Genomic DNA, 18,666 nt, shown 5'->3' with positions numbered 1-18,666 from the left:
TATTAGATATGAAAGAAATGTTATACAATATTATAGTATGTTATATATATTATTTTATATCAATTTGGTGGGAGGGATGGGGTTAAATTTTATTTTCAAGAATAGTTGTAGAAATTCAAGTGATGTATATTTAAATTCTTGATATTTTCTGTACACTTGATGTAAAATATAAAATGAATAAAGAAGAAAAAAAAAATTTCAAGATATATTTACATGGAAACTTAAGATAGAATGTAGCTTCCAAGGCTAATACTCTAGGGGCTCCTTTTACTAACGCCTCCATAGAGCTTGCGTTAGTATTTTTCGTTTAGCGCGTGGTTAGCGTACACTAATCTTTAGTGCACACTAAAAACGCTAGCACACCTTAGTAAAAGGAGCCCTAGGTTTCAGAACCAAAAAAGCCTTCCTTTTCAACTGAGTTGCCCTGGTGACATCTGGAAAAATTAATACTCTATCTCCACAGAATTTTTCATGTTTGTTTTGAAAATAAGCTTTCATTATTAAAGATTTATCTATTTCCCTTGCACATGTCACCAATAGGGTTGATCTTGTATGTATTGCATCCTGTGAATCTTCCAGGAAACCTGTCAGGTCAAACTCTATTGGTTCTAATTGATCTGTTCCCAGATCAGCAGAAACCTTTTCCTTCTGTGGGATATAGTACGAATTTGTTATGGGCAAAGTATCTGCATTGGTCAATTTCAAAACTTCTCTAAAATATTTACGTAACAAAATATCTTATGTTAACAAATGAGTTTTGGGAAAATTGCCTAGGCGCGGATTCTTGACCCTCAACATGTTTTCCATGAGGTTCAAATCGAGTATAAATAAGATGTGAATCCTTAACAGATGAGGAAGAAACTGCTTGCAAGGTTGTAATTTGGGATTCAGTTGTTACAATACGTTTCTCCAAAACTTTCAAATTATCATCGACATTTTCTCATTTATGCACTTCTTTTGAAAATTTAGGGCTCCTTTTACGAAGGCGTGTTAGGGCCTTAACGCGCGGAATAGAGCGCGCTAAAATGCCGCGTGTGCTAGCCACTACTGCCTCCTCTTGAACAGGCGGTAGTTTTTCGGCTAGCGCACGCTAATCCGATGCATGCGCTAAAAACGCTAGTACACCTTCGTAAAAGGAGCCCTTACTATTTCGTTTTACCACTGACTTCAGTAGCCCCTCCATTCTAGTATTAATCGCCGACAAGTCTTTTAAGGAAACATCCTGAGGCTCTTCCCAGGACTCGTGTACTAGTAAGGCCTCATCCTGAAACAATAGGGCCTTAGGCATCTCCCCAAAGGAGTACGCTCTAAAGGGCTGAATGATGCCCCTGAAAAAGAGTCAGTGTTCACATTTTAACCAATTTGTACTACTAGTTGGTACAAGGTGTCTATCCATGGGGCCAGGTAAAATAGGTGTTGAAACTTTAGCCCTCACTTTTCTCTTCCCCATTGGAAAAAAAGAGAGAAAAATAATAACTTCACACTTATCTTTACATTAAAGACTCCCCGTATCTCCCGTGTCTCCTGAGTCTCCAAAGGGGCTCCTAAGGGGCCTGGCGTGCCTTTCAGGGCATGCGCCTGCGGCCGCGTGCCGCAGTAGTGGCTCACTTTTCGCAGGTGAAAGGCCCTGATGACGTAAGGATGTCTGTCTCCATGGGTGCCCACAGGGAAACGGCACCCAAAATCGCCTCCTCCAATGTTGTTATACAGAGCACTGAACTCCCAGCAGGTAAGAAACAGTCCCTCTAAGAAGCACATCTCTCAAGCAGACTCTGCTGACTTTTTTAACTACTGTAAACCGCATAGAACTTTACAGCCTTGCAGTATATGTAATGTAATGTAATGTAATGTAATTTATTTCTTATATACCGCTACATCCGTTATAAATTGATTATTATTATTTATCTGTTGTCTGGAATTGGCATTTTGCTGTCATGCAGTTTCTGTGTTTGCAAATAAAAGTAAAAAATATATAGATATATATTTTTTTTGTAAGTTCATAAAATTTTATTGAAAATAGTGGTGGTACAAAAGGGAAAAGAACATATCCAATGAAAATAAAGGTTGATCTGTATATACATCTCAACATATGAGTTGATCTGCAGTAATAGGTATACATGAAGCATAAGAAATGTTAACAGAAATTAGGGAAGCTAGCAAATTTGGCAACGGTATAGTAATAAGTGTTTTCCACATACAATCAGATTAAGGCAGCCACACAGGTGGCATCATTTGCTTGACAGTGCCAGTCCTGAGCTTGTCTGGATGAGCTTGTCTGGATTTGCTTCCCTAGTGTTAACTGTCATCAGAGCACCCATGTGCCACTCTGTTTTATCTGCTTCAACATTTCAGATGGATTCTGCTCCTCTCTCTTATCTCATTATGCCAGATGCAAAGAAATCAAAACCTAAAGACAAACGCAACATGTAATAATGGGTGGTTTCAGTTACCAAAACAAACACAAGTACTGCTATAACTGCCTTAGAGGAGAACAGATAAACTGTGAAAAGGAATATGAGAGAGTGGGAGACCTTAGCATTCACAACCCAAGTCATACAACTTAAGGCTTTTCACCAAACCATACTAATCATTGGACATCCCATCAATTCCCTATTAATCATTAGAAAATGCCAAGTAGAGAAAAAAAAGTGAATGGGTAAAAATATTCCATAAAAAAACAATCACATCACTCAAAGGTAAATAATATCAAAAAGCTCAATGCTTAAGCATAGACAACAAAAATATTTTAAAAATATATTATTAATTTCATATCACTGTTTAGCAGTCTTATCTTAGTGGCATAAATATTTTTCAGAAATGAAAAACCAAAAAACTAGAGTCAAAACCTCATGGGGAAAGAGTCACAAGAACAAGTGAGGATATGCCTAAAGCATCCAACCACAGGTAAGCTCTAAAATATATATAAATATCTGTATGTGTGTGACTTTTCCAAGTCCCTGGTGGTCCAGCAATGAGGTAGGCAGGAGCGATCCCTTTAATAAGGGGTTCCATATTTTGTGTATTGTAACAGATCTGTTGGAGAATTCAGCTGGTTTGTTGGTTTTGCATTTGTTTGACCTGAGCAACAGGCCCACCACTGCTTATGTCTGTTATTCATAAAAAGATGCTAACAAATTGACTTTGATTTAACTGGTTTCCTAGAAGACTCACAGGATATAATTCAAACTAGATCTACACTCCTTATAACTTGTACAAGAGAGATAGATAAATCCTTAATAATGAAGGCTTATTTTCAAAATAAGCAAACTAAATTCTGTGGAGATAACGTATTGATTTTTCCAGATGTGGCCCAAGCAACACAATTAAGAAGAAAATCCTTTTTGGCTCTGAAACCTAGGGTGTTGGCTTTAGGAACCACATTTTATTTAAAATTTCCCTGTAAATGCTTGATTAAATATAAGGAGAATGATTATGTCTATTGGGACTCAATTCAGTTAGAACAATTTTTGCAACATCAAGAATCTAGTTCTTCTGCCACCGCATAATTAATTATTTGGAGTTTTGATATATCTAACACTAATATGATTGATCTATATGATCATGTTTATTTTGAGACTTTTGTTATGGTATATAGTATTTGTTCTCCCACAGTTATGAGGACTAGAGGAATTTTCTGATAACCTTTGGTTTTAATACTGTTTCTATAATTATGTTTTGTGTATTATCCTTCTTTTATTATTATGTATAAGTAATAATGTTCTAAAACCTGAATAAATAAAAGAAAAAAAAAAAGATGCTGGTAACTGATTTGTATTTTGACTCACTTGCTCTTCATTTTTATTAGAAGGTAAAACTGATGCTATTGAGATCATTAAGTGAGAGATGGAGCTCTTCACCAGATGAATCACTGGACGAATTGATGATTGTTACTTTTTTACCATCTTTGCGGTTCCTTCAAGATTTTCTATTTCTGTCCATCCAAGGATATACAAAAATCCCTTTGTATAATCCATTTCATCCTTTTTAAATTTAAATATTTTTTGTTTTCTAATCTCCTGTTTGCATTTATGTGAGCATCATTAGCAACTTGGATATCACAGTGTAGTAAATTGTTTCCAGATATGAAGTATTTTTTTCTTAGTCCCATATCATATGCGCAGGGATCTGTACCTAATCAACAGAATAGGACATTTCTTAATTGGGTGAAATGGTAGGCTATTTTCTTTTGATGGTCTGATAGAAAAACATGGCATTTCACCGAAAGATCTTTTTAAATATAACTAACTTTGATATCACAGGTCAACACATCATTTTCATCAGAGTTAATGTTGGGTGAGTTTTGTAGTATTTTTCATGCTGATTTCAAATCTGTGTTTAGTTTTTCACTAGCACATCACATTTTTGTGATGAGGATCATTATATATAATTATAAACGTTAATTGGGCGATATATCATGCATTTATAGGATTATTTATTATTTATTTTAAAAATTTCTATAACGTTTTATTCCAAAACGGTTTACAATAAAATTACATAAATAAAATATTGAAACAGGTCAAAACAGATAAAAACCAAAGCAGTAAGATTCAATCCTTGCAATGGGTCAAATGCTCAAAGAAATGCATCAATGAATAATTGCGTTTTCAGCAATTTTCTGAATGAACTCCTATCCCCACATTTCCGAATTTGACCAACAAGGCCATTCCACAGTTTTACTTCTGCACATGAAAAGGTCATGGTATTCCTTTCCACATATTTGGCATTGGCCTTTGTTTTCAACAGTGCTGAGTTTTCAAAGCACAATGATCTTGATATTTGGTAACCAGACATCAAACTCTTAAAAAAATTGGGAATCATGCCATATAAAAATTGATGACATAGCATAATTGCTTTGTATTGGATTATAAATACAGCTGGAAGCCAATACAGTTGTTGGAGATATGGGGTAATATGTTCATAGCTTGGCATTCTAGTTATTAATCTAGCCATGGCATTCTGGATCATCTGTAATGCCATGCACATGGTTTTAGTTATTCCCAGGTACAGGACATTGCAGTAGTCCAGCCATGACAAAATCATTGCTTGTACAACAGAATGAAAGTCAACTGGTGACAGCATTGGTTTAAATGATACTTGCACTGTCTTTACTACTTGGCAATTCATTGTAAGTCCTGAGTCCAATTTTACTCCCAGGATTGTCATTGACTCCCTTACCAGCAATACCTCATCTATCACTTTTAATGTTTTTGGCCAATTGACCCGTTCAGATTTACCCACAAACATTACCTCTGTCTTTTCTACATTCAATCTCAAGCCTTGCCTTTCCATCCATCCAGTAATTTCACTCATATAATTACTCATCAGTTTCTCCAACCCATCTTCCCCATACACACACTGGAAAGAAAAAGATAATATCATCCATATATATGTGGTATTTAACCCCTAAAGATTGGAATAACTGACCAATTGTGGCCATATAAATATTGAATAGTAACATTGAAAGCGTCGATCCCTGGGGGACTCCGCTCCTCACCTGAAATTTACTCGAGATATTATTCCCATTTCTTACTTGAAAAGAGCGATGTATCAAATACGAATTAAGCCATTTGAAAAATGTACCACCCACCCCGAGATCTTTCAGTCTTAACAATAATTTCTGAAGATCTACTGAGTCAAAAGCTCCTGATATATCTTAAGATATTAAACAAAAAGTTACATGTCCGGATCGCCGGACTTGATGGACCTGGGGTCTGTTCCGGAGATGCCGCTTCTTATGTTCTTATGATCCAATCCCAATTGTAAGGTTTCTAATAATGATGTCAATAATAGCTCTACACTATGAGCTTTTCGAAAACCAAATTGATTACGATCAAGCACCCAGTTTCCTACACAAAATCATCTAACTGAGGCAAAATAATTTTCTCCAAAATTTTACCTATAAAAGGCACTATCAAAATTGGTCTAAAATTTTTCATAACACTCATATCCAGACCTTTCCATTTGAGGGCTAGTCTTGATTGTTTACAATCTTTTGGGAAAATTCCTTCTCTCAATGATTTATTAACTATTCTAGTAATTTCAGGGGACACCTTCTCTGCCATCTGTCTCATGATAGATGATGAACATGGATCTCGAATAGTACGTGTGGGTGTACAGCTACGAATGGCATTACTTGTTCTCATCTACATTAAATACCTTCCATACTCCCCTCTCATTATCTGTCTCCATAACCAAATTATCATCCAATGAGTGGAGTTGTTCTCCCCCCATTTTGTCATTTAAGAATCATGCATATTTCTCTTTATCAATATCATAACATTCAACCGCACCATTGTATCCATCAATCAGATATTTAACTGTAGTGAATAATTCTTGTGGTCGATTTAAAGCACCTACAACTCGTTCTTTATAATAATGATTTCTTTCATTTTCACATAAACCTAAATATTCCACTAGGCATAGTTTAAAGCTTTCATGATCATCAACATCTTTTGTCTTATGCCATAAACATTCTGCTCTTCCTACCTCACTTCTAACCTGAAATATCGCCTCTGATCTCCATGGGCAAGATTTATAATTTTTTCTGGTGCCACCACATTTAAAGTATTAACCAGTCTATCATTCCATTGTGTTACCATTTCATCTACATTATCCATCTCATTTAATTTTATATGTGGCAACCATTCCCTTTCTAATTCTTTAATATCAAATTGAGGTCTTATTTTACATGTCTCCACTTGTTTCTTAGTCTCGTAAGTAGGCCTAAATGTAAAGGATATCAAACTATGATCAGACCAATCTATCTGCTCTACCTCTAATATGCCATCAAACCAACATATACATTCTTGAGACATAAAGATTAAATCTAAAACATGACCTGCTTGATGAGTACTTTCTTTTACAATCTGCTGCAGCATCAATGCTGATAGTGTCACAAACACAACATATTCTGAATCTATTTTCTCAATTTCATTTGGCTCTATAGGAATATTAAAATCTCCTAAAATACAAATCCTGTTAAGATCAATATTTAATCCCATTAAAAAGTCTAAAAAAAGGGAAACCATGCATCCCAGTCACTCCTGGATAAACTTATAAGGAGGATTAATGACAGTTGTCTTTGTTTTTTTATGCTACAGACATTATTTACGGTGATTAATATCAGTTTTTATCATGCCAAGACATTGTACTAATCATTCGGATAGTTTCTGTTACGTCTGTGGTTCATTCATGACAAAAGAACAATGTCGCCCAATTACCGCAGATATGAAGAAGGTAAAAAATTGTATTTTGACTGTCCACTAGATGACCAGGATAAGTCTTGGGCTCCACATATCTGTACCAGTTGTTCCAACGGACTGCTTGCCTGGCTCAATCGATGAAAGGCAGCGATGTCATTTGTAATCCCAATGATATGGAGGGAACCGCGAGACCATATTAAAGATTGCTATTTTTGCCTTGTGAACCCAAGTGGATTCTCAGCTAAAACTAAGTACAAAATTATATATCCTACTCTGAATTCTGCTATTAGGCCTGTTCCTCATGATAACTCACTGCCTGTCCCTGTTCCTCTACAAGATAGACTTGCTTCTGTGGAACATGATGAGGAATGTGATGATGATGCAGCAGCTAGCCACAATCCAGAATTATCTGATCCTGATGATGTGAATGATGAAGATTCAGAACCAGAGACCTTTTACACAAGCTGAGCTCAATGATCTTATTCATGATCTAAATCTTTCAAAAGAAAAAGCAGAACTGCTTGCTTCAAGGCTTAAGCAAAAGCACTTGCTTGCAAAAGATGCTAATATAACTCATTACATAAAAAGGAATCATAACAACATTTGTCACTGTAAATGGCTCACTGTGCTTTTGTCATGACATCAACAGGTTCTTCAATAGTTTATCACAAATGCATTGTCCAGATGAATGGCATCTCTTCATTGATTCTTCACAGAGAAGCTTGAAGGCAGTGTTACTGCACAATGGAAATTCCAAACCAAGTATACCAATTGCCTATTCTGCTCATCTAAAGGAGTCTTATGAGAATATGAAGAATTGACTAGAAGCAATCAGTAATAAGACACAACAGTGGAATATCTGTGGTGATCTGAAGGTCATTGGCATGCTAATGGGAATGCAAGGAAGATTCACTAAATTCTGCTGTTTCCTGTGCTTGTGGCATAGCAGATCTACAGCTGAACATTATGTCAAGCGTGTCTGGCAGCTGAGGGATACCTATAACCCAGGGACAAGCAGTGTGAAATTTATGCCATTGGTGGATTCTCATAAAATATTTCTTTCACCTCTTCATATCAAGCTGGGGTTGATGAAGAACCTAGTAAAGGCCATGGGTAAAGCAAACTTACCAGGTTTTCAATATCTTGTTAAGAAATTTCTAAAAATCAGCACTGCAAAACTGAAGGAAGGGATATTCAAAGGCCGTTATGCAGGATAAAGATTTTAAGCAATCACTGTCAGCAGCTGAGCTTGAAGCTTGGGAGGGATTCAAGTGGTAAGTGGAAAACATTCTGGGCAACCAGACATCTTAAGAGACCCCTAATGCAGGCCAAGAGCCAAAACACTGGAAGTGTTGGGTCTTTTAAGTGAATAATCATGTACCCCAGTTCTATTGGCGAGTATACTCTTTTGTGGGTGTCGTTGATAATTCTATTTTATACCATAATTATTTATTTGGGTTTGCTTACCATTCATCAGGTCCAGGATGAAACAGAGCTTGTCTGGTGTGTGGAAGGCATATGTCATACAGACTATAAAAGGACAGTCCTGTAAAAAAAAAATAGAAATCATTATATTAGGGGAAATAATGCCTCTATTTCTAATAAAGTTTATGAATTAGATTTATTTCATTACATTACAAACTTTTATATTACCTACACAAAAGTGAATGTTCTACAATACAGGATCCCCTGAATTCTATATATGGCACCCAAAATTTAGTGCTGATATTTGGGTGCTGATATACACCACAACTAAATCAGCAAATGAGCCAATTAATGCCAATAATTGGTTGCTAATTGGCACCAACTTGACCCCCCTCCTCTAAAAGCCATGGTAGTGTTTTTAGCACTGGCCACCGCAGTTCAGTTCAGTTCAGATGCTCCAGGCACTTTCGACAGTATTCAGGTGGAATTCTATCAGCGTCAGAGCTGTTAACGAGAAGGCCGGCGCTAAAAACACATAGAAACATAGAAGATGACGGCAGAAAAGGGCTACAGCCCATCAAGGCTGCCCACTCTGCTTACCCACCTCCTGTCTATGCCCTAATGACCCAATTTCCTTATCTTGACCCTCGTAGGGATCCCACATGGGTATCCCATTTATTCTTAAAGTCTGGCACGCTGTCTGCCTCGATCACCTGCACTGGAAGCTTGTTCCAATGATCAACCACTCTCTCTGTGAAGAAATACTTTCTGGTGTCGCCATGAAATTTTCCGCCCCTGAGTTTGAGCGGGTGCCCTCTTGTGGCCGAGGGTCCCTTGAGAAAGAAAATATCATCTTCCACTTCGACACGTCCCGTGAGGTACTTAAATGTTTCGATCATGTCTCCCCTCTTCCTACGTTCCTCAAGAGTGTAGAGCTGCAATTTGTTCAGTCTCTCTTCGTACGAGAGACCCTTGAGCCCCGAGATCATCCTGGTGGCCGTCCGTTGAACCGATTCAATTCTGCGCACATCTTTACTGTAATGTGGCCTCCAGAATTGCACACAGTACTCCAGATGAGGTCTCACCATGGCCCTGTACAACAGCATTATGACTTCAGGCTTTCGGCTGACGAAACTTCTATTGATACAACCCAATATCTGCCTTGCCTTAGATGAAGCCTTCTCCACTTGATTGGCAATTTTCATGTCTGCACTGATGATTACTCCTAAATCTCGTTCTGATTACTCCTAAATCTCGTTCTAGTGCGGCTTTGTAAAGGAGGGGTAAATTTGCACACACATCTTGTTACACACTGTCTTAAAATAATGTGCACCCAATTCCATAGCTCGAAACCCAAAGAAATCATCACTATGAGTCCTTTATGCTAAAGTGCAGTAAAGTTGTACTATCTACCACAGCATGTAGCATGATGTGGGCACAAATCTGAAATTAATATAAGGAGATTAGATTTTTACCTTGCTAATATCTTTTCTAGTACATAGGTGCATCATTCAGGATGGATGGGTGATATCCCCATGCTCGCGAGCTGTGCAGAAGGAATCCACTACAGGTTTTGAATCCCTTCAGCTTTACTAGAGGGCTCTGCTGCTCTTTTCAGTTTAAAGTCTGACTGACATCCAAATTTCAGTTTGGACTCAAACATTCTGATTGAGACAGTAGGCAGGCGCAGGAGATAACTGACAGGGCAGAGCTCCAGAATGACAAACCTATCTTCTAGAAAAGATATTAGCAAGAAAAGAACCTAATCTCTTTTTCTAGTGCAATAGGTGTGTCATTCTGGATGGGCGGGATGTACAAAAATAGTCCCAGAAATCTAGGGTGGGACCACTGCACTGGCTTGTAACACTGAAGACCCAAAGGCAGTGTCCTCCCTTGCCACTACATCCACTCCGTAAAACTTGGAAAACATATGTAGGTTGGATCAAGTCACTGCCCTACAAATCTTGGGAGAGACCGTTCAAGTTTCTGCCCATAAAGAAGCCACTTTTCTAGTCAAATGCACCATTACGGAGGTTGGTGACTGTTTTCCACAGGCAATGTATGCTGATGAATTGATTCTACGGACCCATCTGACTAGTGCACACAAAAAGATGGTCAGATAGCCTGAACTTGTTGGTGACCTGAAGATATCATAGAAGCACTCTTCTCACATCCAACTTTTTCAGAATCTGGTTCTTCTTCTTAGAACTCTATGACCTGAATATCTAACAGCCTCTGAACTGTAGCTGCACCCTTGCTTGTTTTCTATGGTCGCCCCACCGGAGAGTTTACAAGCCAGTCCATTAGGGGCTGGGTGAATTCGAGTTTGTAACTGCTTTGAATGATCTCTAGCACCCAACAGTCTAATGAGATCTGAGCCCAGGCTTCTGCATACTCCGAGAGCCGATCCCCTATTTTCAAGGGCAATGTTTGGGGCCTGGCATCATTGTGCATTCTTGGAGGTTGAAGCAGAACAAAAACTGGAAGGTTGACTCTACCTGGAGCCTGAGAATCTCTGTCTGGCACCCTGGAAGGATCTCTGAGAGGAGGTTCCACCTGAATACTGTCAAAAGTGCCTGGAGCCATGAAAATTAGACCACCTGGGGCCTCTAAAGGCTCGCAGTCTGCTGCCAGATAGAGATTTCCACCGACAATCTGCCATAAGGGTCATGAGATCACTCAGTCTCTTTTCGAACAGCATTTGTTTCTTGAAAGGAAGTCTGTGAGGGTAACTTTGGAGGAAGAATCTCCCAGCCCATTGCCTGATCCAGAGCATTCTGCAGGCTGAGATTGAATAAGCCAAAACTTTGTTCATTACTCTGATGTCGTAGAGAGCTTTGGCTAAGTAGTCTACTCCAGCTAACAGGAGCTGGAGAAAAGGCTCGCCATCAGTTAGCTCAAGACCCACAGGTGCATGTCAAAAAGGAAGCTGCTGCAGCTGCTTTGATTCCTAAAGCTAGTACATTGAATTGTCTTAAGAATCACATCCACTTTGCGATCCTGTATACCACTCCTCCCTCACTTGGTAGGGACTTGCGTTTTGTTACCTGTGCTACCAAGGAACCTATCATGGGCTGAGTGAATAATTGCTGACACTCCTGTGCCATCAAATACAGCCGAGCCATTGTCTTGGCTACCTTAAGGGACTCTTCTGGAGGATCCCAATGCTCCATAACTAAAACACTGATGTCAGGATGACAAGAAAATGAGAAAGATTTGACTCTCATTCCACTCATTATGGAGCAGGGAGCAGAGGGGACCTAATAGGAGTTCAAGTTTAAATCCTGAAAAGTTTAACTCCTGTATCTTGCGCACTGGCACCAGCCTGCAATCCTGCATCTCCTGATAGGGAGGGCTTACTTTGTGACAGTAAAGGTATATAAATAGACTCATCATCATCTGAGTCTCCCTCATAAAGGCCCACTAGATCCTGGCCAGGCTCTGACACTGCGGTAGATGTGCCCTGGGAGCCCAAGCCCCGTCGTGCATAGTCTGTTGCACTGTCAAACTTCCCCTGGGGATTTTGTACACCCAGATAAGTTCTCCACATCAGATTGAAAAATTCTGGGGAAAATGCCATATTAATCAGCGCAGAGTCTCCTTTAGATGATTCCAGCTTGCATATCTTGGGCTCCGTGGCCTCCATGTTCCTACGCTTAGAATAACTGCATTTTGGGGCTCTGGAAGGTATTTACTCCCTACGATAGACCTCCCAGCCATTTTTTAGTCTTAGAGAGTAAAGGAGAAGCTAAGCTGGCTGCTCCTACCTTTCTTCACATGCTGACGGCACATGGCACAAGGGCACTCTTTGGGCCCTCACCTGAAATGAGGGTAAAGGAACCAGAAGACTCAATCTCAGCAAGTGTTATTCAGAGTACATCAAACTATGTAGACATTTTAAGGATAAAAATGGATCAGTGGCTTGTAGATATCATTAACCAACCAGTCCATGTCTGCTGTAGAATCACATCCAAACCAGAATTTCACGGGATTCACAAATGTTCATCAAAAATGGCTTGAAGACTATTTACACAGCTAGTAAAATTTCATTGTGACATCAAAGAATTTTAAGTAGAAAGTATCCACCTGATATTCAAAGTGATTTAAGTGGGCATGAAAGGTTTCTGGCTGCTTAAACTGCAATGCTGCTGAATATTGGCAAAAAACAGCCATTTTTGAGCCGAGCTGCACAGGGGGCATTACGGGGTATGGGGGCGGGTGGAGTCAGGAAGCTAGGAGTTATGCAGATGACAGCAATATTCAATGCTGCCACCTGCACAACTAACTGTTTTAAGCTGCCTATGGCAATCAAATTTATTACCCAGACTATGCCCAGATACCGGCGCTGAATTGAGGCAATACCCAAATAATTTCCAACTCTGCTTCTGGATCATCCAGAGAGTGTGGCACAGTGGTTAAAGCTAGAGCCTCAGCACCCTAGGGTTGTGGGTTCAAACCCATGCTATTCCTTGTGACCCTGGGCAAGTCACTTAATCCCCCCATTGCCCCAGGTACATTAGATAGATTGTGAGTCCGCTAGGTCAGACAAGGAAAAATGCTTGAGCCCCTGAATAAACTCATGTAAACCTATATGAGCTCTCCTGAGAGAACAGTATACAAAATTGAATGAATAAATAAATAAATAAAAACAATATCAGGAACAAAGCCTCTTCATTCAGCCCTTGAAAGGGCACTTGTTTTCCAGCATGCAGCCACAGTCTACAGCACAGTGAGGGGAAGGGAAGCCAGTCGTCCCTCTCACTGCACCCAAATACCATCTTTGCTTGAGCTGATTGATTTTCTTCGATGGTAAGCCCTGCCCCCTTCTTCCCAGGAACAAAACCTCTTCATTCAGCCCTTTAAAGGGTTGCTGAGCAGGTGGGCCTCTCCCATTAGCAGGCCCAACCGAAGGGCCCCACCAAAGTGTACCACTTAGTGCGAACCAAGAAGGACCAAGCCATTAAATTCCACAACAGCAAGCACACCACAAAAATCCCCACAAAAAAATAAAACCCTCACACACCACTAAAATCTCCAAGGCAAACACAATTCACTCTAAACTCATCGCACACACACTACCCATCCCATGCCTCCTACTACGCACAATGAAGTCAATAAAACAAAAACAAATGCTCATCATCCTATTGCTCCTCTTGATCTTAATAAACCAGAAAGCAACAGGAAACATCTCCCCAATTCCAGTTATTTTAACAACCAACAGAAATCACCACTCAGCTGTGAAAAATCATGCAGACAGAAACCCTGTCGACTGCTCAGCTTGCATGCACCTTGAAATAAACTCCATCACATACTCCTTGCAACCAAATCTAAAACTGCTGGGAATAGTGATAGACAAGGCTGCACCATGCAACTCCAAATCAACAAAACAGTCTAGAAAGCCTTCGCAATCATGCACAACAAGACAAATCTGAAAATACTTCGACATAAAACAATTCAAACTCCTGGTCCAGTCCCTAGTTTTAGGACTCCTAGATTACTGTAACATCCTATACCTGTCATGCCCCACCAACATGATAAAACAATTACAAACAGTGCAAAATACAGCCCTCAGACTGATATACTCATTGAAAAAATATGGCCACATTACCACTGCCTTCCAAGATTCACACTGGCTCCCTGTACAAGCATGCATACTCTACAAATTCTACTGCATGCTATTCAAAGCCCTGAATGATGATGGACCAACCTATCTAAACAATTACCTAACCAGGAACAACACATTCAGACCAAGGAGAACACAGGCACCCTTCACTGACCCCCCAATCAAAGGCATACAATGTAAGAAAATGTATGACGGCCTACTAGCCACCCAATCAGCAAAACTAGACCATCACATCTCCAACCTGATGATTACAACGTCCAACGTCTTCAGGAGAGACTTAAAAATCAAGTTATTCAGGAAATTTGTCAAGTCAAACTATCCTTCTCAATATATCCCTGGACCCTATTGCTTCTTCTAATTAATTATCTATCTTGTAATCTCACTGGGTATACTCAGACCAATTCTTTTGTAATCCGCCTATTGGCGGAATAGAAGACACTAATGTAATGTAATTATCCAGATAATGCTACTGAAAATCAGTGGCTGGCCACAGTGGGTTGCAATTTTGCACGAAGGAGCCACACCTACACAAATAAATGCTTCTGAATATTGATCTCAAAATTTCAGCTAAAAATTAACCTGAAAATACTTTTATCAGAAATTCTTAAATTAATAAAGATGGAGAATTAATGCGTGAGGGTCTAAACTGTAGAATTCAATGTAGAAGAATCCTATTTCCAATCTATGGTGCTCTTAAAGCAGTACAATAGCTGTTCTGAACATTCTATTCACATACAATAGACTTAATTTCTAAAAAGATCACACAAAAGAAACATAAGACTGAATGTCTCCTTCTATCCTCCTGTTAGAGCTTTCAGACACTGCAGTTTCCAACAGATGAGAAAGAAACCCCATGATGCTCCTATTATGTTGTGGTTTCTTTTGACTTCTTAAGGAGGAGAGGTTGCAAACTTTATTGTCTACATTACCTATGGAGCACTGATTTACCATTAGGAAATCCTAAACATTAATTCTGCAAATCTTTTTACCTTTCTACATTCTGCATCTTATCAGAGTACGATGCGGTAATGATCTTTTTCATCAAAATATCATTAAAATGATAGGAAAGAAAAGAGGACTTCTGTAGATTTGTTATTGAAAATAACCTTGAAAAAAAGCCAGCAGTAATGTAGTACACTAAGGCCTGGATTCTCTATACGGTGCTGTACAGAGAATCGCATCTCCGAGCAAGATAGGCACCAGAAATGTAGGCCAGGGTTTTCCAGGCCTACATTTCCAGTGCCTATCTTTGTCGTGAATCGGGCTTACAAAGTTGCTTTAGACTGCCTAACGTCACTTCCGGCGTTAGACATACCCACAGCGGCATTAGGTGGCCTAAAGCGCTTATAGAGTGGTGATTCTAGTGCCAATTTTTTAGATGCTGGTAGGCACCTTGAAACTCTGTTAAAAACATCGTTTCAACAGTGTGTTTTTTTTACTGAGCTTGGACACCTACAAAATTGGCACCAGTTAGAGATTCTGGGCCTAACTGATTAGTGCAGGAAGACCCACTCAAAAACAGAAATTCTTTTTAGTACATGGATTTGTTGTTGCTAAATTGGCACTTATTGCAGGACACCAGAGCAAGTCTCATGGGATGCCATTTTAAATGCATTAGCACCTAATACAGCTTGGGTCCCAAAGGGGACTGTTTATTAATGTATAGTAAGCAGTTAGTATGGATGTTAGTATGGATGTTAGTTTTAGCACGTCATGCTAAAACTAGCCAGGACACTGACAGATTAACACAATTTGGAGTGGGATCTGGATGGGTTATAGGTAGAGAAAGCCGTTACCACTACTGACAGCAAGTGTGTGGTATGTTACCACATTCTGTTAAGGCTGCTGAAAGTGCAATGGCATTAAGATCACCTGTACTGCCTAGGGTTACCAGATTTTCCAAACAGAAAATCCGGACCCCCTAGACCCGCCCCCAGGCTAACCCAGTTCCACCCATCACCACCCCATTAAATCCCAGTCTTGCCCACAATCCCACCCTAGCCCTGCTCCCCCGCTGCCCGACGATGATTTGTTGGAAGCTTTTCAAAACCCGGACAAAGTGCCAGGTTTAGAAAACCCGTCCGCATCCCTGGACATGCCCTCCTTTTGAAAACCGGACATCTGGTAACCCTAGTTTCAAGTTTCAAGTTTATTTCTGCTTTTGATAAATCGCCTATTTCAATTTCTAGGCGATGTACATATTATAATAAAATACAATAAAGAAACTTAACGTAGTAACAATAAATTCCAATTATGACTAACATGAAAGAGAGGGAAGCGGGTATAGTTACATTATAGGGTATGGTAAGTAAAAAAACCTGAGATTCTATTTTGATCTATTTTGATAGTTATTAAATCATTTCTTATTATCTTCTAATATTTTTTGTAATTTTTAATACTTTTTAAATAATTTAAATAGTAAACGTTTTAAATAGTACACTTCTTAAAATTTTTTTTAACTCATGGGTGCATCTCTCTGTCAGTTTGAGAAAATATTTGACAACTGAACACTTATCTCAGCGTTGGCATTGCTGTATCTATCACTTTGTATATTGCCTGTTTACTGCCGACGCGGCCAGCGTTTCATGGGCATAACTGCTTCAGGGCCAGAGGCAGAAACAGGGCCTCTGGCCCTGAAGCAGTGGACTGACTGTTATGCCCACGAAACGCTGGCCGCATCGGCAGTAAACTGGCAGTAAACAGGCAATATACGAAGTGATAGATACAGCAATGGCAACGCTGAGATAAGTGTTCAGTTGTCAAATATTTTCTCAAACTGACAGAGAGATGCACCCATGAGTTAAAAAAATTTTAAGAAGTGTACTATTTAAAACGTTTACTATTTAAATTATTTAAAAAGTATTAAAAATTACAAAAAATATTAGAAGATAAGAAGAAATGGTTTAATAACTATCAAAATAGATCAAAATAGAATCTCAGGTTTTTCTGGCCGATGACTGGAGCAAGGAACAGAAAATGCTATGCTGATGGTTCAGTCTATGATAGGACTGTGCGTAGGCTCCAATTCTGAGGCCTTTTCCTGAGTACATAAGATATAAGTTACTATGAATAAAGTCACAATAGAGAATATTTTGGATGCATCCTCTATGTAAGTGGTACACAAAATTGGATGCCAGGAAAAACTGGTGCTCAGTGCGATTCTATAAAGGGTACTTATTCCCGCAACTAAACTTGGAAAGAAAGGGCCAGAGAAAGCTGAGAGTGTGCTACCAAAATAAGGAGAGATCAAGTTTGAGTATGCGCCATGGGAAGGGTGAGGGAGAGATACAATGATAATTGGGAAGGAGAAAGAATGAGAAGTGTAAGTGTGTGTCTGGGGGGGGGGGGGGAAGGTTGAAAAGTTGGGGTTGTGTGCCTCAGGAGAGGAGAATAAGAGGTGGTGCAGATATTGCATACCAGAGAAGTCTTTGGGGGCAGAGAGTATTAGAAGCCTTGCTGGGCACTAGAAGTAGGGAGAACTGCAGTTAGAGTGAGATAGAACAGGGTAGGCTGCAACCTGAGGAGGGGAAAGGCAGGGAGGAATTCCAACTACACAATGCAAAATTTTCAAATACTGTATGCAAAATTTTCAAAAATTTTGTACAGTATTCCACCAGGAATATTGCATGGATCTAAGGAAACTACAAGTGACATAGGCAGAGAAGTACATCACATTAAAATTGTTGAAATCATGTTTATTTTTCTTCTACTCTTTTTTTTTAAATCTGGAAATCTCTCAACATTAACTAATTTGCTTTCCATTTCAACTGACTTATGGTTATAAAGATAAGAAAAGTATGTTTATTGGCTTAGTATTCTATAGCATATTTCTCAAAATCAAAGAAGGTCAGCAGTCATATAAAGAAATGGAAGATTATTTTCCTGCAAGATGAAAAACATACCCACAACTATAAGAAAAAGACTTTGTATGAGCTTCTCAGACTGATTACCAAGGTCTAGCTGTATAGAATGTGCTGGCTGGACATTGCCCTCCTCATAGCAGTTGAAAGAATTGTTTCAAATCTTTTACTGCTATTTGGAACACCTTCAAAATTTTACTTAGTTTAACCAAGCAAAGTTTCACATAGTTCTACCCTTGGAAGACTAAAGAATATAGAACAAAAGCAGAAATTGGATGGGTGGGACTCAAACTGGCAAACAGCTCTTCAGTAAAGCAGTTACGTACCGTAACAGGTGTTATCTGGAGACAGTAGGCAGATATTCTCATATGTGGGTGATGTCATCCAAGGAGCCCGGTATGGACAGTGAAAAATGAACTGTCACTTTAAGCTTTGCGCAGCTTTGAGACTGCCCGCACCATGCATGCGCGAGTGCCTTCCTGCCCAACATCGGCTTGCAGTTCCTCAGTTCTGTAAGCAAGCTAAAAAGCCAACCAGGGGAGGTGGGAGGGATGTG

The 18,666-nt window shown here is 39.3% G+C and overlaps 1 protein-coding gene across 10 annotated transcripts in view; it reads right to left on the bottom strand.

Moving 5' to 3' along the window:
- The window catches only part of GRK3 (G protein-coupled receptor kinase 3), a 466,643-nt gene that overhangs the window by 102,610 nt on the left and 345,367 nt on the right, over window positions 1-18,666 (bottom strand). For all 10 annotated transcript variants that reach the window (XM_033955477.1, XM_033955470.1, XM_033955473.1 and 7 more), the window contains one exon: window positions 8,670-8,748. In XM_033955477.1, the coding sequence (XP_033811368.1) occupies window positions 8,670-8,748 (79 nt within the window). The remainder of the gene's footprint in view (window positions 1-8,669; window positions 8,749-18,666) is intronic.

Source organism: Geotrypetes seraphini, chromosome 8, assembly GCF_902459505.1.
Source record: "Geotrypetes seraphini chromosome 8, aGeoSer1.1, whole genome shotgun sequence".
NCBI classification, from domain to species: domain Eukaryota; kingdom Metazoa; phylum Chordata; class Amphibia; order Gymnophiona; family Dermophiidae; genus Geotrypetes; species Geotrypetes seraphini.
This window is presented reverse-complemented; position numbering and strand designations above follow the sequence as displayed.